The sequence below is a fragment of the Crocuta crocuta genome, unplaced genomic scaffold (assembly GCF_008692635.1).
Source record: "Crocuta crocuta isolate KB4526 unplaced genomic scaffold, BGI_CrCroc_1.0 scaffold19, whole genome shotgun sequence".
Taxonomy (NCBI): domain Eukaryota; kingdom Metazoa; phylum Chordata; class Mammalia; order Carnivora; family Hyaenidae; genus Crocuta; species Crocuta crocuta.
The window spans coordinates 4,022,747-4,046,609 of NW_027551565.1; the positions used below are offsets into that span (position 1 = coordinate 4,022,747).

At 42.2% G+C, this 23,863-nt stretch overlaps 1 protein-coding gene across 1 annotated transcript in view; it reads left to right on the forward strand.

Moving 5' to 3' along the window:
- KCNAB1 (potassium voltage-gated channel subfamily A regulatory beta subunit 1) overlaps positions 1-23,863 on the forward strand; it is a 269,277-nt gene that overhangs the window by 238,887 nt on the left and 6,527 nt on the right. The window contains exons 9-13 of the mRNA XM_077750098.1: positions 8,483-8,568; positions 9,229-9,349; positions 10,686-10,780; positions 18,442-18,562; positions 23,623-23,711. Coding sequence (XP_077606224.1) covers positions 8,483-8,568; positions 9,229-9,349; positions 10,686-10,780; positions 18,442-18,562; positions 23,623-23,711 — 512 coding nt within the window. The remainder of the gene's footprint in view (positions 1-8,482; positions 8,569-9,228; positions 9,350-10,685; positions 10,781-18,441; positions 18,563-23,622; positions 23,712-23,863) is intronic.

Sequence of the window (23,863 nt, forward strand, 5' to 3'; positions counted from 1 at the left end):
CTCCTTTTCATCAGGACAGAAATCATCTCTTTACTATCATTTACTATTAGCCAAATACAGGTGTCACTGATAGTTTGGAATAACCTCATTTTAGTAGGAAATAGTGAGGTCATATTTAGATTATGTTGAAGGAAGAGGTAGGATTTTATGAACCACGTTCTACATAATTATTTCTTGGGGAGTAGCAGCAGGCAGTAGTGGCTAAGTGAAAAGCTGGAAAGATTGGAGGTGGTGATCAGAGAATTACAGGGAAATAATGAGGATGTAGCAGCACTGAAAGATAAGAAAGCTCTGTCATTGCCTTAAGCAAGTCACTCGGCCATACTTATCTAAGTGTAAAATGAACAATTGCTCTTTTGCTAGAGCACATGTCTGGTGGAGAAAGAAATAATATTAAAAGTATACAGCATCACATAGCCTCCCTGCTCTGCAGGGGGAGCTGAAAAGGAAGGAGGAGTCCCCAGGAAAGCAGTGTCTGTTCTGGAAAAGTCACAGCAATTCCAGGCTCTTGCTTCAGGGAGCTGCTCTTATTTGCAAGTTCTGCAAATTGGAATTATTGGTTCGAGTTTTGTTTAGTTTGAGATGGGGTGCAAAGTAGAGAAGGAGAGAGGCATCACAGAGGGAGGTAGGGAAATGCCACAGAACTCAAATCCAATTAAATTATTTCTCTGCTCCCACCCATTTATTCTTACCAGTCCTATATAGGCGGTCCAGTGACTCACTTTGGAACTTACAGGTATTTACCAACTACTATTTTTGTTCAGGCCCTTTGGACTTGAGGTCAAAGTGAGACTACAAGTGTCCCATGTCAGGAACTTATTCCACATTTCAGAATAAGATTCAGAAATCGCATCTGGGCAATATCGGAGGCCCAGTTCAAAGTGTCCAGGAAATACAGTGTTTCATTGAGGACCATGTGCCCTTTAGGGACAGGGTAGCTACAAGGTAAGGACAATGCATTGTCCTTGAAGAGACACAGTTCCATTCTGGGGTCAGAGTTTTGAACAAAGTTTAACTTGAAAGGTTTTACTGGCTTGATCCAGTCCATGTATTGCTTTCTAGACTCTTGAATCTTGTCAATTATGATCATTTTGGCCTATGTCCTGACCCAGAAAGCTATTCTTTGTAAGCTATCTTGTGAAGACCACTTTTTCCCTGAATTTCAACAGGTCAGATGCAGACACAATCCCTTTTTGGGCTCTTTTTTTCAAAGAGTCATCAAATTGGAAGTCTTTCTTCAAGGAAGCAATAAGAGAGCTTACATTTCCCAAGTCATTCATACACATCATGCATGAACTATAGTCATCGTGTATTAATGCAAAGGGCTGGATAGAACTACACACAGTGCATTTCATGTTCACAGAACACAGTGGAATTAAGCAAACACCCTATTATTTTTCTGTCCCCCAGTCCCCCTTCCCCCACAGTGCACTATACACTAAGCTTTCAAGAACTTCAGAGCTAGAAGTGGCCTCATAGATTATCTGCTAACAACTGCCCAAGCGACTTTCTGAGCCTCGGGTTCTTCACCAGTGAAATGAAAGTTAACGTATTATCCAGCAAACCAGTTTTAAGAAAGATTCCCTATGTGCTTGATTATTATCAGTCTGCTCACTTGTGTTGAAAACACTGAGATCCAACAAGGTCAAAGGATGTTCCCGAGGCAGTAAGATGATGGGACAGAAACCCATGTCTCCTGAATCCTGGTGTGTGCTCTGGAAGGCCAAAAAAGTCCAGCTTTCCTCAGACAGTCAGCAAAGCTTTAAGGCTAAACATGATGTGCTCCACTTATAGGTACCAGTCTCCATTCCTGTAAGGAAGGATAGTTCTCTGTCTCCAGACACTCAGCTGGGCACTGAGGGAGGATTCTGTACAGCCAGGAAGATAAAGGATTGATACAGCAGTGGGAAACCCCTAAGCCACAAAGAGGCACCATTATAAACCCACCACCACAGGTTTCTGAAATCAAATAGGCAAATAAACAGAAGTTAAGTAAACAAAGAGCTGGTCTGGAGTGAAAAGTGTACTCCGGTCTAGACCTAATTTTTTATTAGTGTCTATAACTGCTTGGGTGAAACCAAATCTCTACATCTTACCAGTGCCTCAGTCTCCACCACGGTCCTCTCTGAAAAAAGACAGGATCTGGTTGAACCATACGAATGACACTATCAATAGTCAACCATTTCTGAATTCTAACAATGGCAATTTCATTTGGTTAAAAATATTTGTGAAGTAATCCCTAACATTGTTTTAAAGTGGTACCTTTGCTTGATAGGGAATTTGTTTCCCTTTTTTCTTTTTTACATTATAAAAGTATGATAACACATTTCCAGAAATTTCCAGGAATCTTGGAAAATAGAGAACAAAATTACATAGAGTTCCGCCACGTGGTACAATTATTGTTTTGTGTATTTCACTCTTGGCATTTTGTAAGCATATTTGAAATATTTATATTGTTAATAACATTCAAGCTTTTAACTATACCTTAAAACAATGAACTTCTAGCCTGTTTCTTCATCTAGAATAAGAGGAAACTGCACTGGATTATCTCTGAGGTTTCTTTTGTTTTCATCATTCTGTGTCACTATGGCCAGATTAACTTGAGTCCAGTTTATTTGATTAAAACACTAATTTCTGCATATTTTAATCTGTAGTTATTGTGGTTTATTGGGCAAGCAGTGTAACTATTTGCTCACAACTTTCAAAGCTATTGGGTACATTTCCCATGAAAAATGGTTTAATGTAAGCAACTATTTTTTTGTATATAGGCCAATTTAAAAAAAAAACATGTTTATCAACACATTTTTTTGCACTGAAATTAAACAATTTTATTAAGTCCTTTACCATAAAATACATATTTTAAAATACAGACGACCTTCATTACTGGAAGATGAATGTCAACATTTTTCTTTTTTTGTAACTAAAATTTTGTAGCTAAAATCTGAGCCTATTTGAGAAGAAACAACCAGGGCCACATCCTGCTTGCATGTTACTCAGTTTGTGTTACAATTTTAGATTCACAAATTGATCTACACACATTATCTCATGTCAAGCTTTGAAAAATGCCACAGGATCAATATCGTGCTCACTTTACAAATGAGGAAATGGAATACTCACAGGAACGAAATTGACTTGTGGCATTTATAGAGGGCCAGCTGTGTGCTAAGGATACAGGGAATAAGAGAGAGCTTCCTGTGGCCAGTGGGTCAAAGTATAAAGATTGTTTCAATCCGGAAAGGAGTACACAGGGAACATTTAACGTTTTTCAATAGCTTAGATGGCGTTTCTCAAACTTTGAGGTTTTAGAGCCAATGAAAATAACACAAAGGCCTAGGCTCACGGAAGTAGGCTAAGATCTGGACCTCAGCCTTTTCATCAAATTCCTTGGGTGACTTCAATTCATACCAAAGTGTGTGTATGTGTGTGTACGCGTGCATGTGCACATGGAGGTCCCAGTGACTGTTTGCATGTGCACTATAGCAAATAATCAGAGGTTAAATTACAGCATGAAGCATTTAGATGAAAGAGCAGAAGAGGAAAGGCAGGAGAAAGTTTATTCACTCTAAAATGGCTTACTTGGGAATGGGATAAAGCAGTGTTTCTTAAAACACACCAGAATTGCTTGCAGGGATGCTTAAAACACAGACTGCTGCCCCCCCCCCCCCCCCCCCGTTTTNAGCCAGTGGCCCCCCCCCCCCAAAATTTATAATTCAGTAGGTCTAGAGTAAAACCCTATAATCTGCATTTCTCACAAGTTTCCAGATGCTGATGCTGCTGGTCCAGGGGTCACATTGCGACGACTGGTATAGACAAGCACAGTGGTTCTAAACCCTGGCTGTACTCTAGAATCACCTGGGATGAGTTTCTAAACTGTTGATGCTGGGGCCTCACATCTAAAGGTTCTGATATAAAAGAACTCCAGTGGAGGTCCCATAGTGTAGTTTTTGTGTTTTACTGTGCAGTCCCCGTTGAGAACCACTGGTGCTAAGGCTTCCTGGAAAAGCCAAGGGAGTTGCACTCTGTCCTGGGTTGCCAGATTTCATCATGTTTGTCTGCAGGTCCTTTCCCAGAGGCAGGTGCATTGCAATGCACATAAAAACCCTCCTAACATCCTTTTCTCACCTGGAATGCATGCTCTGTTGGGGATGCTTTTAAAACGCATCTCCACGAGACAGGAGTAAAACCGCCTGGACTCGGTTGATTTTTTCTTTCAACAATGCTGCCCTCTTGTGTCCTTAAAGAGTAGAATTGTGTAAAAGCCCACTTCAGCCAGATCAGTATGGCAATTTCTTGCTACATAGCTAAACAACTTGGGGGATTTTTCTCTGATGTTAAAAAAAAAAAAAAAAAAAATTAACATTTATTATGTTTAATTATTTTTATTAAAAATTTTAAAAATATTTATTTTTGAGAGAGAAAGAGCACGAGCGGGGGAGTGGCAGTGAGGGAGACAGAATTTGAAGCAGGCTCCAGACTGTCAGCATAGAGTCTGACACAGGACTCGAACTCTCAGACCGCGAGATCATGACCTGAGCTGAAGTTGGATGCTTAACCAATCGAGCCACCCAGGTGCCCAACTTTAATTTTTCATCTGTGGCAACGTGAATCTCCAACTGCAGCCCCTGTTCTCTCACGAGTTTTGCCTGCATTCAGTGCTGCAGCCTCCTCCAAGGATAAGAACTTCCAAGAGTTCCTCATTCTGCCAGAGTCAGAAGCACAACAGATCTGGGAGGAGCCAGAAATTACCAGCAACTAAAATATTTGGGGCATTGTAAAGTCTTGCATAGGCTCATCCATACTCGGAAGCACCTATGGTCAACTTGCCCTTCTCACACCTACCTCTTCTTCACTTGGTTGATAGCTTATTGGGAAGAGAATGCATTGGGAGCTCCCATGTCTTCCCACAATGAGTTTGACAAACCTTTTGGGGTTCCAACATCTGGAAGAAGTGTCCTCTGCTCCTCACGGGGACTTTGCCAGTCCTCCATCTGACCTTATCAAGTCTCTCTCTCCCTTCTGCCCCAGCCTCCAGCAGGGATCATCAACAATTCCCTCTTTTTATATCACTCCCAGTGGCATACAGGCTTACTCTTACATCTCCCCATCTTTACAATGAAACTCTCCTTTGACCCCAAGTACCCCTTCAGCTATTGAGCCATTTGTCTGTTTCATTCACTTCCAAACTCGAAAGAGTCCACTCAGGTTATGCCTAAAGCCTGTCTTCCCCACACCCCTTTCTTCGATCTGCGCCAGCCTGGCCGTGGTCCCATCACACACCTGATACTGGAACGGTTCTTCCCATGGCCTGCAAGGACCTCCCTGCTGTTTGGCCAAAGCCAGCAGGCACTGTTTTAGTGACCTCTGCTCTGAGCGCTCAGAGTGTTCCACTCTGTGGGCACAGTTCCTTCTTGAGGCACTCTCTGCTCTTGATTCTGAAACGTCCCACGCCCTGGCTTCCTTCCTGCTCCTCTGGCAGCTGATAAACTGGAACCCTGCAGTGTCTTCTCTGACCCCCGGGCTGGCTAGTAGAACCTTTTCTGTTTTCTTGACAGACTCCCCTTATGTAGGCTCAACCACTTCTGGGAATTTAAATACAACTAATAGACTCGTCACTGATAAATGTATCTTCTCCAACCCAGGTTGCTGACCATGTGATTCATCCACTGATTTCTACCTGATATCTCCTCTTTAGGGTCTCACAGGCATCTCCATTTGTTGCACGTCCAAAGAGGTACACGTGGGGCACCTGAGTGGCTCAGTCAGTTGAGTGTCCGACTTGATTTCGGCTCAGGTCATGATCCCAGGGTTGTGGGATTGAGCCCCAGGTCAGGCCTAGAACTGAGCATGGAGCCTGCTTGGGATTCTCTCTCTCCCTCTGCCCCTCTTTCCCACTCACCCTCTCTATCTCTCTTTAAAAAAAAAAAAAAAAAGGAACTCTTAATTTTTCTCCCTAAACCTGTCGCCCCCTCAGTCTTCTTCATCCCTGTAAAGTGGCCAGATATCTGGAAGATCACCTTGATTCCTTCCTTTCCTCTTTTGCCACATTCAGTCCATACTCAGGTCTGGTGGATTCTACCTCCAATATATATTCTGAATCCATCCATGTTTTTGTCTGTACTACCACCACCCTCATCTCCTGCCTGGAATACTGCATTCCTTCCTAAAGATCTTCCTGCTTTCTGCAGTCTCTCCCCCTCACCACTGATTCCCTATCGCAGAGGCAGAAATAGTGTTTGAAAATGTAAACTACATCCTCTCATTTCCTTACCTAGAGAGTGCTAACTTCCCACTAAGCTTTGAATAACATACAAACAACATGGTTTGCTCCCTGCCCACTGTATCTTCTACCCTGTCGTCCTTCCTTCCTCAGCTCTTGCCCCAATGGCTAGGTTGCTTTTTGCTAGAACTCACTAAGCTCTGTCCCTGCACGCTGTTCCATCTGCCTAGAATGTTCCCTCTTTGTTCTTCACATGACTGGCCCCTTTTTTATTCCTGACGCCTAAACATTCCTCCTTGGGGAGACCCTCCTTGACCTCATTCCTTATCTCGGCCCCCTATTTGTTTTCTTCATAGCACTTCACATTTTATAATTACTTACGTGTGTACATCACCATTCTTACCCTCTCAACTCTAAACTCCCGAGTCCAGGAGCTCTGTATGTGTTTTGCTCCCAGATGAACCCAGCAACCAGCCCAGTCCCTGGCCAATAATTAGGTTTTTAATACGTGTATGGTGAATAAGTGAATGAAGGTAAAGGAAGTCACGACTGCCACTTCACCTTAACTGCTCTTGTCAAAGCCTAAGTAACGACGATGTGGCCAAACCATTAAACTGTCCTATGTTCATTTTACTGATTATAGAATTGAGATAGGGGAGTGTCTTGGGTTCAGTTTATTCCCTGTTTACCTCATCAGTATTTACCGACATGATTGATTCACCACAATATCCCCAGCACCCTGCGCTACAGACACTTACTAAATACTGCTGATGGAATGGACTCCTGAGCTCTGAATGAAACAGGATGTGAAAGGGAGGGGCCGGTGCAACCATGGAAGTGTCTAAGAAGTGTCTAAAACTTCTGGGGAGAGATTTAAATAATGGCTTTCTGCTTCTAGAAATGTTCATATGAGAGTCACTCATTTCCATTTGTATAATAAAAGGAAAAGGTTTCATATAGCTTTTTTGTATCTCATGTGCTTTATAAAGGGAGAGTGAACTTATAGCTTCAGTTGCTGGGTGATTACTGAGTTATTACCTGATATTTAGAAGCCTTTCTCCAAGAAAGAAAAATATTTTTCGTATAAGCCAAAGTCTACTTCTGTTGAGAAGACAATGGTGAGTAAAAAGCATTCCCATCTTCCAAACAAAGAAACCAAGGGTGATTTAAAAGCCAAACAAGCAAGAAAGCCAACTCTCTAATGCTGGCTGTCTCACTCCATATCCTGTCTCCTACCATTTGAGATATCAATTTGCTTGTGACAAATAAGATAAAAATCATCCACTTCAACTCAACTTTGAGACAAGGATTTGAGTTTTCTGAAGGACACGTAACCTAGGGGTATTAGTAGGACACAGAGAAGTCTGAGGCCTGCAAACCCCTTGAAAATTGTCAAATTACCTGGCATCCTAGGTGTTTTGACCCGCTTTGTAAAAGAATTCTAGCCATGCCTTTGACTTTCCACGCCATTGAACTTGAGGTTCTCCATGGTCTCCGGTTTCGTATCACATCTGGCTGGTGCCAAGAAAATGAGCTCAACTCTAGCTCTCTGGGGATGGGATTCATTGTCCTGTTTAGGAAATGTGATGTCACGCTGAAAGAAGCTGATGAGCAAACTCAGTGGGGCCGCAAAGCAGGCCCTGGAGAATGCATTACATGGATGTCTTAGTTCAAAGTGGTCAAGGACAGGGTGTGCCATTGTGGGCTGGGAGCCACTGTGGCTCAGCTGTTTGTCCAGCATTTAATATGTTTATCTTTCCGCTAAACATACTGTTGTTGAGTCATCTCTATTAAACAGACACCCTGTGTTAGGCTCAGCTCTGCAAATCCAACACACAAAGACAGGCCTTTTATCCTCAGTGACCTTACATTCTACAAAGTCCAGATAAATGTTTCCTCTTCTTATTTTGCTGAGCAAGGTACCCAGGTTTTGAGAAAGGTTAATCATACATTCTTTATTCAGGCCAGCAACCATGAAGTAATGAAAGTAAAGGAAGAACTTAAAGTGGTCATTAATTTTTTAATATCATTTAGTGGTATTGCTGCAGACTGACAATGCAAAGTGGAATTATCCAAAACACCATCAGCCTCCAAACTATCAATGTCATATTAGACTATTATGTTGTCACCGATGTCGAAGTAATTCTATTAATAAAACAAATAGCTGCATTAAACTTCTAAGATTTGGGCAGGCCAAAACAAAACAAAGATCACATAACTCTCAGAAGTAAAGAAACTAATGAAATGCTGTTTGGGCTTCTACAGAAATTGTTCGCGCCATGACACACGTGATAAACCAAGGGATGGCAATGTACTGGGGGACCTCGAGGTGGAGTGCTATGGAGATCATGGTAATTTCATTTCTATTTTTAAATGGTCATTAAATGCCTTATTATTATTTTTCAGATACTATGTGTAAATTGCAAGACCTTTTGCAAACATTGCTAACAATCACCATGGCACTAGAATGCTGTGATCAATTCTGTCCTTACAGAGATGGGTACGGGGCTGGATCTCATCAGGTGGGAATACCACAGTAAAGGTGCAAGTCTCTAAACAAGAATCACATTCTATCATGTTCTTCAGTGGCAGGAGGATTCAATGAATTCCCCAGCTAATGAGACATATGAACAAAATAGTCTGGCTTCCTTTCTAAAACTGTGTTAAAGAACCTACCGTTTATAACATGCTAATGACATGTCATCTTTATATGTTAGTGTGAGTTATTTCTGTAGAAGCTTAAATTATGGGTTTCATCATGCACTATTATGATTCACACTGACTTATTTGCCCTGGACTGAGTCCAGACCCTTCCAAAGAATAAGGATTTCTTGCATTTGCTATTTCTCTTAGTGAGACTGATGGCCATAACTTTGCTTATTATTTGGCATCTTACATGTTTCTTAGTTGGTATTGATTTCACTAATACGAAGTTTCCTCATGCATACGGATCACAGAGCAGCCTTATTTCTCATCAGTATAAATTCAGCTGTAATCTTATTTCTCCCTAGGAAGCTTATTCTGTAGCAAGGCAGTTCAATATGATCCCACCGGTCTGTGAACAAGCTGAGTACCATCTTTTTCAGAGAGAGAAAGTGGAGGTTCAGCTACCAGAGCTCTACCATAAAATAGGTAATCTTCACAATCGAATTTACTGATTATTTTTAACAATAGAAGTATCAGTGATCTGGAAAAAAAGTGTTACTGAAATGCTTTTCTTAATGTTCCTAATTAACATAGAGATTGTGAGAACTGTCCATTTCAGAGACTATAAAGGAATCAAAAACCCCTAGAGGGTAGTCTGTAGGCTACTACCGATGAAATCTAATCAGTTGTAAATTGTGACTGGCATATAAACTGAACTTAGTAGGTGTTCCCAAAAATGCATATAGAAAGAAAGGCAGAAACAATGAATAAACTCATTTTTCCTAGGGTGCTTCTCTAGCCAAAGCATGCATCTTTGAGTAGAACTGCCTTTCCAAAAAAAAAAAATTGTGGATATATACATCTGTATCTCCTACTCTGTGCCTGGAACTAAGTTAGACATGGGGAGTTCAAGAATGCCTGACAAGCCTAGCACTACATGTCTGTGTAGGTAGATGTAATCATTTCAAGAAAGAAATATATATGTAACATGTACATAAGAATTTTGGCTATCAGAAAAACATGAATAAGCCACATGTTCACACTTATTTATGAAAACATTGTCCAGAGATAATTTTCTTCCTTAAAAAAAAAAAAAAAAGAGGTTCCTAAAATATAGAGCAGGAAAAGTACTGGCTAAGGGGGTGGGGGGCAGGACGAATAAAAAATTCAACAGCAATAACAGTTACAATTGCTGGGACTTGCTGTCTGTCTGCTCTTCGGTAGGCACTGGGCTTCTATGTACCAGGTGCTGTTTGGGCACTGAGGGGACCTGAGAAGCACTGAAGCATTCTCCTGTGCAAGTCGCAGTGTTTGAGTACAAAAAGAAAGTATTGATTCTGGATATCAGAAAATTATGAAATCAGAAAATATTTCAGGCTTGTTTGGCCTGAAAACAAGGCCTGCTCCCTATAACTGACTATATGTGTTCAACTGGTTTATAAAGCCAGTTAACTAACTCAGTCAGTTAAGCATCTGACTTTGGCTCAGGTCATGATCACACGGTTGGAGAAGGATTCGAGTCTCGCATAGGGCTCTGTGCTGACAGCTCAGAGCCTCGAGCCTGTTTCAGATGCTGTGTCTCCCTCACTCTCTGCCCCTCCCTGCTCAGGCCCTATCTCTCTCTCTCTCTCAAAAATAAACAAACATTAAAAGAAATTTTAAAATGAAGCATAACTTGTAAATAACTAAAATGTCATGGAAAGACGTATACTGACTTATCTGACTAGCTGTGTCCCTATAACTAACCGAGTCCTGTTTAAATACTCCCACACTTTTGATCTCAGTTTGCACAAATAACATATTCAGTTTTCCTCTTCTGTAGGAGTTGGAGCAATGACGTGGTCTCCCCTTGCCTGTGGAATCATCTCAGGAAAATACGGAAATGGAGTGCCTGAAAGTTCTAGGGCTTCGCTGAAGGTATTTTCCTCCACTTTTAGAACACAAGTCTGGGGATGGAAATGAGGGAAGAATACTGAACTCAGCAGCTCTACAGCAGCCTGTGGCTTCCTGGCTCAGGCAAAGCAGGGCCCTTGGCTGGGCCACTGTCCTCAGGCGGGCTCCCCTGGGCCCCCGGGGGGTCTCTGCTCTGGGCCAGGAGTCAGTCAGGCGTTCGGAATCTGTCAGCACAGAAAATTCTCCTCTGGGGATTGGGCGGAAGTGCCCCAAGACCAGGTTGGACTTACGGGAACCAAATCCCTAGCTGTTATTCTTATGTTAAAGGAGGCAGTTCACTCCTACTTTGAAGCTGAGGAGATGTAAAATCCCTTTTCTTTATAAGAGAATCTATTTTTACTTTTCTTGACAAAACAATTGGGGCCAACCAATTATNGGAAGCAGAAACATAGCCAAGCAAGCACCTGACCCTCAGGCTCAAGATTGGTGTTTTCACAGGGATCAACCGGCCACTGAATCTTAACAGTTTAAATTCTTCTCTGAAGCATAAAGATATTCAACATCCTAGACATAAAATTACCTCCATTCAGAACATCTTGGTGATTAATTCACTGAAGAGTATTCCAAACATCCCTCATCATCATTATTATTATTATTTTTTTTAATGTGTCTGTTTTTAAAAACTTGAGACAATGTGTAATAACATTAGGATCACAAACGGTAATGTCTAGAGAGAGAGAATATAGGCATTTTTATTTTTTATTTTTTTTGTTTCTATTTCTATTTTTTTTTNCTCCGTTGGTTGAATATAGGCATTTTTAAAAGTGACACACCAAAGGACCCTAAGAGGAAGCAGAAGTCTTGACACTGCCTCTTGCCTCCAGTGAGCAGGGTGATGGCTCAAGTATGGTCCAAACCACCAACCCTGTAATCAACTGGCTGGGACCACTGTGTGCCTCGCTCGCTAATCAGAACAGTCTCGAGGCTCTACACGCCCCCCACTCTCTTTTCTACTTGTTACAGTTGACCTATTAGCTAGTTTGTTCTCTAAAATAATACAGTATAAATATCTCCTAAAGCATGATGACATGGCGGTTTCTAGCTTGGCATGATCACAGGATGTAATTATCCTAGAATATTAGGATATTAGAATATTAGAATATTAGGATATTGTGGTCTTGCTTCTGTAAACTGCAGATTGTTCTGAACCAAGTTTAAACAAGTTAGCAAGGAAAAACTAAAAACATCTTGGGGAAGGTATGAAACAAAAAAGGTGAGAAGTGAGTGAAGGAAGGGAAGCACTGAAAAAGTGCGGATTTTACTGAGCACCTACTATGTGCCAAGCCTGGGGCTGTTTTTTTATTCATCTGTTTTATCCACAGAAACGTAAATGGATATAGATGATTCTTGATCAGCTATAGATAAGCATGTTGCCTTACATTCTTTCAGAGATGGTTTAAAAAGAACTCAAAGTATTTCCTATATGCAGAGTATTTGTTCTGAGACGATAAGAGGATAAACCTTTTCAGATGTAGAAACTGAGCCAGCACAGAGGTCAGATAACAATCTAAGAGCATAAACTCATAATAGAGTTTATACTAGAGCCCAGGTCTCTTGGCTCTTGCTATATCTCCCCCTAAGACCTTTTTGTTTCCCTACAAACCCGGGTTTTTAATGGAGGAAGAAGTAGCTACACTGTATTTGGAAGTGTATGATTGGTTGACTTTCATCATTATCTGGGAAAAGCTTACAAACGGCTAAAAAAAACAAACAAAACAAAACAAAACAAAAAACCACTAACAAAAGGAGAAATAAAATAAATAATTAAAAAAAAAAGAGAGAGAGACGAAATACTTGAAGGTGGCTAAGTCCAAAAGCAACTCAGAAAAATATTTCTATTGTTGATTTTGATAAAGCCAACATCTATTGAAACATCCTTAACCATAAACATGAAAGGCTCTCAACAGGTGAAAGGCATCTATCTGATCACAAAGCCACTTCTTTAGAGCTCCAGACTCTCAAGGCTTCCTAAATCATTAGTCTGAATGTTTTCCATACTAATATATGTGCTAGAAAGGCCACTTGAATAGAGTTAACTAAAGTGTAAAAAAAAAAAAAAAAGAAAAAAGAAAAAAAAAGCACTAGGCAAGTAGATAAATCAATTAGCAACTTTTACCTCCCCCCACTCCAAATAGAATGGCTGGCATTTTACATTAGCTATTGTAAGTTATACCCATAAAATAGACACTGATATTTCTTGCTGTCGTAACTACTGAATTTGTATTTGAAGATAAATGAACACAGTGTGAACAATACCTATTTAGGGGTCTTTCAGAAAGCAGTATCAATGGCATAACAGTGACTTCTAAATCTTTTGTCATCAGCTCTGTCTTCACTGCTGAGCTGTACACTACTACTTCTTCACATGTCTGTTAGGTATCTCCCATGGGCATCAGTCATGCCTAGTGGAATCTACTGTCACCCCCTAGAACTTGTTCTTCCTTCTTGGTTAACAGTGCTTCCACCCTCCAACCGGCAATCCCAGTCAGAAGCTAAGGATTGTGTCAGACTGCCTCCTCTCCTCCCTCCCTCTTGTCCAGGGGGGCATCCCCTCCTTCAGGCCACATCCTGACTCTTGGCCCATCCCCTATACAGCCCTTGTTCAGACGGTCATTTCTTACCTAATTTGGAGCAGTAACCACCTGTCTGCACTCTCTGATTTTTTTTTCCCTTTGGCCAACTACCCTTCACTGTGACCAATTATATTTCTAAAAGACTAATCTGGGGTGCCTGGGTGGCTAAGTCGGTTCAGCATTCAACTGCTGATTTTGATTCATGTCATGGTCTCGCAGTTTGCGAGTCTGAGCCCCGCACTGCACTATTGGCGCAGAGCCTGCTTGGGTTTCTGTCTCCCCTCCTCTGCTTGCTCTCTACCTCTCTCTCAAAATAAGTAAAAATTTTTAAAAATTTAATAAAGATTCATTTCACCATATCATAGCTCTGCTTAAAATCTGTTACTCACTTCCCACTTAATGCCGATAGGTCAAAACCCAAACTCTACAGAAAAGCATTCAAGGAAGTACCCTTGGGATCTAAGTTGTGCTCACTCTTCTGCTGTCTCTCCCTGTATTAGGGTACTATTCACCCAAAACACACCGTACTCCGCTTCCTAGAAATGCCCTTCTTTTTCATTCTGCTGTGGAAGCCCTCCTCCTCTCTAAAGACAAAGCTTGGTTGTTTTCCCCTCTATGAAACCTGTCTTTCAAATTTTATAAAGCTGAATTAATTGCATCTTCCTCTATCATCCCATTAACACAGAGTCAGAATTCTCCAGTGGCAAGCAACTGAACTTAATTTAATCTAAGAAGGGGAACAGACAGACACTCACTGGGAAGGCTGGGCTGGGGACAGTCTCAGGGTTGACTCCATCCATAAGCTTGTACAATGTCAGGCCTCTCCATCTCCTCCATTTCTCTCTGCATGTGGGCATCACCATCTTCTACTACAAATGGGTCCTCCCCATGAGGCCAGGGGCAGGAAAGCTGGTGTTTGCAGGTTTACGTCCTTAAAGGTGTGTAACATGAGAGAATAGAGATCTATCTTTACCTGTCCAGGGAAGACTGGCCAAGCTTGTGTCATGTGTCAATCTGTTAGATCAAGGACAGTAGCCCAAAGGGTAAGGTGCTATGACCGGCTCACGTCATGCACCATTCGTTGTTAGGGGCATTTTCCCTAAGGAGGCAGTACAAGCATGGCCTCTAAGGCAATCATGGAGGGAGGTGCCCCAACACAAAACACCTCTCAGGTTACTGGCCGGTGATTTGTGAATATCTCTGGGATAGAACCTGAAACTCAGGTAGCCTCACAGAGCCTGGCACATGGTAAGTACTCAATAAATGTTTGTTGAATGAGTGCAATGAGTCATAAGGGAATATCAACAGTGTCTGCTCAGCAGACCAGGTATGTAGCTTTTAAATAGAAATTGTAAATAGAAATGAAAAGTGCAACAAAATTTATGGGCAGCTCTCTCCTGTTGCTGACAAAATGCCTTATAGAAAAATCATAAAGATAAGCACCCCTCTATCAAATGAAAATAGGAACATGCAAACTTAGGTGCATCATGGTGGAGGAAGAGAGGCAATTCCAACACTCTGGTGTTCACATTAAGAAACTCAGGGTATTGGGGTGCCTGGGTGGCTCAGTAAATTAAGCTCAGGTCATGATCTTACAGCTCGTGAATTCAAGTCCTGCGTCAGGTTCTGTGCTGACAGCTCAGAGCCTGGAGTCTGCTTTGGATTCTGGGTCTCCCTCTCTCTCTGCCCCTCCTGGACTTGTGCTCTCTCCTTCTCTCAAAAATAAACATTAAAGGGGCGCCTAGGTGGCTCAGTCAGACGTCCGACTTCGGCTCAGGTCATGATCTCGCGGTCTGTGGGTTCGAGCCCCACGTCGGGCTCTGTGCTGACAGCTCAGAGCCTGGAGCCTGCTTCGGATTCTGAGTGTCCCTCTCTCTCTTCCCCTCCCTTCCTTGTGCACGGTCTCTCACTGCTTCTCAAAAATAAATAAACATTAAAAAAATTAAATAAATAAACATTAAAAAAATTTTTTTAAAGAAAAAAACTAAGAGTAGTGTACATCACAGTGTAATTTCAAAAGAAAATATTTTAGCTTCAGTATTTTACCTAGAGATTTTGAGCTTAATATCAAAGATTTTGCTGCTGTTTTGAGCCAGAGATTTTGAACTTTAAATTACAATAGTGAGTTATCTTGATGCTAAATTATTCTAGAAAAGGGCCAGCGATGACATGTGGCTGATTCTGTCCATGGCTTTACAGCTGCTGCCTGAGTTTCCATCCATTATTAACGAACAGCCAACTGGTGGCTTCTGGGCCAGCCCCACAGATTACTCCTACCCCCACCACCCCCCCATCATTACCTGTAAAATGGTCACAGCATTGGGAGATGGCAAAGAAAGAGGCTTTAGGAAATTTTGGAGAATTTCATGACTTATGTATAAAAGTAATAGCCCACTAATCTGCACAAAAAAAGCTCATTTTTCTCTTTGACAAATATTTACTGAGTATCTACTCAGTGCTGGGCTGTACTGAGGGCTGAGGATACGGGGAAGAAGGGTCAGTCTCCACCTTCAAGGGGTAACTTGGGCACTTGTTAGAGATGCGGGGGGGGTGGTGAATTATGAAACAGTGTGGAATCAATCCACAAGTATTGTGGAGTCACACAGGACTATCAGCAGAGTTGTGCTGGAGTAAGGGAGTAAGGAGAGGGTGTCTGTGCCGAATCCAAAACATTTGAAGAGATCTCTTTTTACCCTGTGGAGCCCTCGTTGCTCCAATTCCTCCCTCACGGAACCATCGGCCGAGCCTCTCCCCACTATGGCAAGCTCTGTGTCAGGACTGGAGATGCTGCGATGAACAGAAGGCCCATCTTTGCCTTCCATTCAGTTAGAAAGATGAACGTATAACCACATCACTGCAGCACTGGGGTAAGCAGTATAATAGGGCTGGAAGGAAAAACTCAGCTTTTGATTCATAGATTACAGCCTAGTCAACAAACTGGGTTTATTATTGCACACAACCATCCCCACCCCCAATCTTCTTATAAAAAACACTGGTTCACTTCCATATTTATGTTTTAATTAAGCCTCATCTCCTCTCTATGCTCACATTTTCCCACTTGTAAAGCAGTTAAAGCTATTTATTTCCAAAAACACTGTTGTTTCCTTTATTGTGAGGGAAGCAGTATAAATACGATGCATCTAGTTTTTTAAAATCCCAGCCTGCTTATGTTTTCCAGTGATTAAAGCAATGAGATTTATAGTGTTCTGAATGTAGGGAGACAGTGTCTCAATAAATGAGCCACTACTGATGTTTGCTACTTTTAGAAGGCTGCCTTTCGATATGCTGTTTATGTGCGGGTGTGTGCATGTGTGTAAATGCACACACATGCACACACACTTGTAATTCGATCCTAAGGGTACAAATGCATTCCACACGATAAAGATTTCAAAAACGGAGTTCCATATGTGATAATCATTCCTTACATGCGACATATACTGAAACCTCAAGAATGATCCTAGTTTATAATAAAAAAGCAATCATTTGGCTATTGGTTTTCAACCTTCCCCCACCCCCCCCCTTTGAATTAACACTCAGATACTGGTCCCCTGAAAGATGTTATGAAACTAAAGGGAGGATTGGAAATGTCTCCCATTAAGGACAGCGTCAGTTCAGGGGCTCTCTGACCCAGCACGAGGCTCTGGCCAGGGAAGGCCCCTGGGCCCCAATGGGGATGCTCGTCTCCTCCCCACTGGCACCAGCTGTCCCCTCTGGAGAGCTGCCACAGGCCACCCTTCGTCCTGGAAGCAGCAGAGGTTTCCCAGAGCTGAGGCTCGGAGAACTCTTGGCCATCTCCCTAAGCAAACTCTGGAGTGAGGAGCCAGACCATAAGCCTCTGAGATCTAGGAAGCAAACAGAACTGGGGCAGCTTGCCCTTTCTCTTTTTTACATCTGCAAAATCATTCCAAAAATCATAATAAAACATAATGTGGTTACCCTTTTCTTTGGAAATACTGTCTTCCAGTGATGAAAAAAAAAAACACTTAAAAAACAAAAGCAAGCAGCCTTACTGAAATCATGTGGGTGGAGTGTCTGTGACCATTATTGCCTTTGGGAAGGTAAAGGTCTGTTGTGGCAATGATTTTGCAAACACGCGCAGCGGAGAAAGTCCACATTGCCACACAGGGGGGATGGTTTCTATTATTTTCACTAAGACAGACTAACACGTTCTTACAAATATTCTTTACCTTTGGGTGTTGCTGCTTAGTTTTGTGTAGAACAGTCTGTTGTCTCTCATTTCTTAATAAGAGCAGAACCTTCTGGAAAGCAAGGCATTGAGAAGTTCTAAAAGATTTTTCTCCTCCTATTTGGGAAATTAGCTCACTTTTATAGGTTACGGATCCGTCAGTCTCTTCTCAGAGGTTTTAAAGGACAGTTTCCCATATTGAGATCCTTTTTAAGTTTCAATCACTATACAAAAGGTAATTCACATTTGGGATAGTCTTTATCCACTTTAAAATTTTAAAAATGTACTTGGTTCCTATCAGTTATACCTTGTCTGCTTCTAGGAAGATGAGAGAGCTTACAATAAAGCCCTGCTGTGAGAATAGAAGACTGGGAGTAAATAGAAGGCAAGAGGCAGAAAGATAGTTATAAGAGAATGTAAGATAATGGCTTTCTTTGCACAGAAAGGTTTGGCACCTGGCTTTCTTGACAAAAAGGTAACATAAGAGACCCTGGTGAAATGTCCATTTTTTTCCTACATTCTAAAATTGGGCTACTGCAATAAGAAACATTACTTCCTCCACTTAGCGGACTACATATAATTGATTACATGTCAGGATTTTAACAACTCGTGTGCATGTTGATGGATTTGAATGGTGACTATTAGTCAAAAATCAATCTATCCTGAACCAATAAACAAGGAGTGAGAGACCGTGGGGAACATTTCTTTGCCTAGAAGCATAGGCTTCCTTGTCACCATGAAACATAAAGGTTGGTGAAGAAGGTTCAGGAATCCATCACGGGGGCTCTCGTATTTTATGGACTTTGATAACCTTTGCCTCCAACCCTTCCCAGACATTAACCTTTAAATGCTCTTTGGCTCCCTAGTGCTACCAGTGGCTGAAGGAAAGAATTGTAAGTGAAGAAGGGCGAAAACAGCAGAACAAACTGAAAGACCTCTCCCCGATTGCTGAGCGCCTCGGGTGCACACTACCTCAGCTGGCTGTCGGTAAGAAAATGACCGAGGAGGAGAGGCTATGCTAGGTCACGAAAATACGGTTTTCACAGCCCTGTCGTGATAAAACATCCAGGGTAGGGGCAGACCAACATCGGAAGCATAGACTCCCAGTTAATACTATCTAAAATGAAGTTTTCAGAGTTCTCCAGAACTTTCTACATGCTACAAACACTTATTTCCTTCCTGTCCTGTATAACACAGTTCAAAGGAGAACAAGGCAGTGAACACACACATCCTCACGGTGTCAGAGGTGAGTGCCCCTCAATTGTTGAGGGACATCCATTTCTTCTGGCTCAGTTTTCCCTCCCTGTGGAAGCTGAGGGAGGGCTGGTGAGAGGACAGAAGCAGGGCTGTGCCAGGGGCACGAGGCTACTGCCACAGGGAAACGTGTCCTAGAGGACCAACTTCACTCTGAAATTTCCTGAGGGGCCATGAAGAAAAGTCCTCTTATTAACACTGTGGAGCCAAAGATCACGGTCACTCACGCAGTTGAAACCCACATGTACCAGTGCTGTGCAACAGAAATATAACGTGAGCCACATACTTAAAATTTTCTAGGGAACATACTAAAAAATTAAAAAGGAAATAGAACTTAATAATGTATTCTATTCAACCCAATATAGCCAAAACATTATTTTCATAAAAAAGGTTGAGATATTTTACATTTTTTCATACGAAGTCTTCAAAATCTAGGATGTATTTTCTACCTACAGCACATCTCGATTCAGGCTGAATACCCCTCACGTTGCCAAGAGCTGCCACATGTGGCTCCGAGGCTAGGTATTAAACAGAAAAGCCTGTAGACTTTCAGCTCCTTGCTCTACAGCAGCACTTTATGCTCACTGTTGTGTCTCCTTAATCATCAAAACACTCCCATGAGGTGTATTGCTATCACTAGCCTTACCTTACAGATGTTAACAGCGTATCTGCTGTCATTATCTCCCCTTTACAAAAGAAACCGTAGGTGGAAAAAAAATAATCCACAGAGTAGCTATGGGAAAAGAATAGAATGGGTGTAGAGTCTAGAAAAAAAAAAATCCTCAAGATTAAGAAAGAGCAGGAATTGGGGCTAATCTGATACCGTGAAACAAGGAGATAAAAAGCTCAAGATAAGTTTTATGAAAACAAAATGACGTGGAGTATTTGTTAGATGCATGATCTGTCTGGTTGGAAGGCAGGGAAAAATGGCTGCAATCAGAGGTAGAAATAGGTGGTGGTTGGGTTGAAGGAGGGGAATATAATTTACCTAAAATTATATACACAGAACTTGTTTTAATCCTTTTTAAAAAAACAAAAGTCAAAGAATGATAGATTTATTAGCATTCCTGTAACTTTAACAAGCACAGTTAAAAAGTATTAGCTATTTGACCAGGATCAAGTAATTTAACCTGCTATCAATTTTCTCATCTATAAAAGGGGTATAATAGATACCTTATAAATTTGTAGAGTAAAGCTAAATTTTATATATATAGCAAAGAGTAGGTGCCCAGGAAGTGGTAACAATGATTATGCTATTTTTGCAAAGAATTAAGACACCCTGGACCTAAAACTCTGTCCATTCCTAGCCACGGCATGTGATCAAAGTGACAGGCACAGAAACATCTATTCTTCCAACATGGTCCTAAGTATGGTTCTAGGTGGTAGCATGACAGTGAGTATTGAATTTAGCTCTGAAAGACAGAATATTGTCTTTCTAAACAGGAAATCTTTACCAGATTTAGACTTTCACTAGATGTTACACATGAAAGATGTTCTTTACAGTCTAAGTTAAAACATGCTCTGATTCTCCCTTTCCTCCCTCTGTGTCCCTAGATGTCTTTCTTCATAAACAAGTAGTTTTGCTTTTAAGCACAGAACTCTCAAACCAAGAGGGAAATTATTTCCAGGCATGTTGCCTTTGATCGGTCAGAGGCGTGTAGGGGGAAGGGAATCCTTTGGCAAGAAACAAACTACTTGAACCCAGCCGTGGGCTGGCTCCCATGGCACCCACCTGCACAGGAGCCAGCTTTCACACCCTGATCGCAGGCATTCTGAATAGGACTGTTAACGACACTTGGTTAGATGTGGATTATCTTGAATCACCTGCACGTGTTACCCATCACACTGGCCAGCTCTACCCAGTGGGTCCTCCTATGTCCTACAGCTCATGAGGAAAACTGGCTGTTGCTGGCGTCAGGTAGTTTATGGGCAATAATCTTCCCAGTGCCCTGCTTTGACCTCAGAACTTCCTCTAGGACCAAAAGGAGTTCTCTAAGTGCAAAGCAGGAAACAATGCAGCCAGAAAATGAGTCCTGGGCCTCGGCATGTTGCCTATAGAAGAGTTTTATTTTGCCCACGTGGAAAGATTTTGTGATTGCCTTAAAAGGCCTGAGCACGTTAACTGCTTAAGAGTATGTGTTGCAGGGCCTGAGCAAATGGGGACAGAAGAAATGCTTGTGGACAGCCATCAATCATTTATATCTGTGTTTATTCAACAAACATGTAATAAGCACCTACTATGTGCAGGTACTGGGCTGGGTGCTGAGCATCCAAGTGCAAATAACAAAAATCTCACAGGCTGGTGAGCAAGAAAATAGATTAATACAGCGTTGTAGTAAAATGATTGAGAAGGGCACAGAGGATCATGGAAATCTAAAGTACAGAGGTTAATGTCACCTGGGATTCAAGGAAGGGGTTTGGGAGAAGGCAGGATCTATGAAGAGTTTCAAATAATGAGTAGGTATCAGGCAGAAGGGACATTTCAGGTCAAGGGCACACTTGAGCCAAGGGCTTGAGGGGCACAAAAACAGCATGAGGTTTGGGGACGGAAAGGATTTACAAACAGCTCAGTGTTACTGCACCCCAAACTTCAAGGCAGGGAGTGAGAAGACATGAAGCCAGAGAGGCAGCTTTCAAGTTAAGTTTGTCAGGGTGAGAAATGAGAGCTTCACCTTACAGGACAATGATTATATTGGGCACATTTTGAAGAACTTTTGACCAGGCAAAAATTTGTATCAGATTTGTATCTGGAAAAATTAAGTCAGTGTGTGACAGATGTACGGGGGGGAAGGGAGAGAAAACCTAGTCAACAGGTGGGAAAAAACAGTTGTCAGGCGAGAGACAGTAAGGTCCTGAATAAGGGCAGTGGGACCAGACAGTGAGTCTCAAAAATCCACATGATGGAAAAGTATTTACTAATACATGCTAGAACATGGTGACCCTTACAAACATTATGCTAAGTGAAAGAAGTCAGACATAAAAGATCCAGGTTACAGGATTTCATTTTAATGATATGTCCAAAACTAATAAAACTTATAGGAGTACAAAGTAGATTAGTGGTTTCCTGGGATTGGGGGCAAAAATGGGATTAACCATAAATGGTGATGGCTGCACCTTTGATAAACTTATTAAAATCTTTGATAAACTTATGAAAAATTACTGAATTATGCACTTGAAATGGGTAAATTTTACATCAACCAAGTTTTTACGAAGAGCATGATCCCTGAACCAGCGGCAGCAGCACCTGGAAGCTTGTCAGAAATGCAGATCACCAGGCCCCATTCCAGACGTTCTGAGTCACAAACTCAGGGCTGGCTCCCAGTAATGATATCACAAGCCCTCTCGGTGCTTCTGATGCATGCTGCAATGCAAGAGCTACTGGATTAAAGAAGAATTTAGGAGGAATAATCAACTAGATGCGGTAATTAAAAGGGGATGTGGGCTCAGAAAAGAAGTTTCTAAGGATAACTCCCTGGTTTGGGGATTAGAAGCCCCAGTGGCCGGGAAGGCTACTAAATGAGGCTGGGAACACAAGACAGACAGACTTAGTTAAGTAGCAAGGAGTGTGCAGTGCCTGGGGGACACCTAGCAGGATGTCCAGCAGACACTGCATCTAGGAGCCTCCAGAAACTTCTAGTTCCAGACCTCTATGAATGGAGACATCTACTGTAACCAGAGGTTCCTAGGGAACGTGAATTTCTGACACAGTTGAGAAGGAACCTGGGAGGCAAAGAAAGCGTCTGAGGGAGTCTAGTCTTTTAGAAGCTTATGGGAGGAAAGGGTGAGGCAGTAGCTAGTAAAGTATGAGGGGCCTGAGGAGGCTAATTTAGGATGGGACAAATTTGATAAAGAGGAAGAAAGTAATAAGAATACTCAGGAGAGAAAGGAACAAGAAGGAAACAATGTCTTAAGAAAGGGCAAAAGGAGTTGGATCCAGGGCAGACTAGACACCTCATCTGAAAACAGAGGGCACAGATATGTGCTTGCACTTTTCTACATAGAGAAGGATGCCAGGTCATCTGCTGAGGGAGGGGCCAGGGCTAGATATGAGGGTTTAAGGGTGGAGGTTGCTAGAGATGCAGAGGAAGAGGTTGGAAGTTGGTGAGAGTAAGCAGATAATCAACAAAGGTTGAATCTCAGGCTAGAGAAGTTTGACAGGTAGATGGAAGCAAAGGAACAAGACACCCAGGGTCTACATAACAGATGAGGAAAACGACATGAGTTAGATGCAAAGCCAGGAGACTGGGCGAAAATGGAAACAGAAATGCAGGTATCTGCCAGGAAGCAGGGTCTGTTGTTTTCAGGAGCAAAAATGTGTTGCTGGGGTGGACAGCTGGCTTGGATATCCCAATCGTTGGGGCCAGAACTCATGTAGAAAGTGTGCAAGCCCTAAGCCCTCAACTCAAATGCAGAGNAACATGAGTTAGATGCAAAGCCAGGAGACTGGGTGAAAATGGAAACAGAAATGCAGGTATCTGCCAGGAAGCAGGGTGTTGTTTTCAGGAGCAAAAATGTGTTGCTGGGGTGGACAGCTGGCTTGGATATCCCAATCGTTGGGGCCAGAACTCATGTACAAAGTGTGCAAGCCCTAAGCCCTCAACTCAAATGCAGAGATTCTACTAAACCCTCTCCGTGACAGGGGTTGCTGCTGAGGTCTTTAACCCTGGAAAGCACAGTCTGTCCTCCCCCAAAAGTAAGTTCTGGTTGCAACAACTGGAGTTACAGGTGGTGGTTATAAGCTAATCAATAAGCAGACGTGCTCTGACATCCTGACCAAGTTTCCTTCTTCCCAGCATGGTGCCTGAGAAACGAGGGTGTGAGTTCCGTGCTCCTGGGATCATCCACTCCCGAACAACTCATTGAAAACCTCGGTGCCATTCAGGCAAGTACTACAGCCCTTTCCAGAAAACTCCAGGGAATACCATGGTCTTCTGAAGATGTCCCCAGGCCGTGTCCCATCTCTTTCCACCTCTGTCCTTTATTGTGTCACAGCTACCTGAAGTCCTCTAACAGAGGGACAGGCCACCTGCTCCT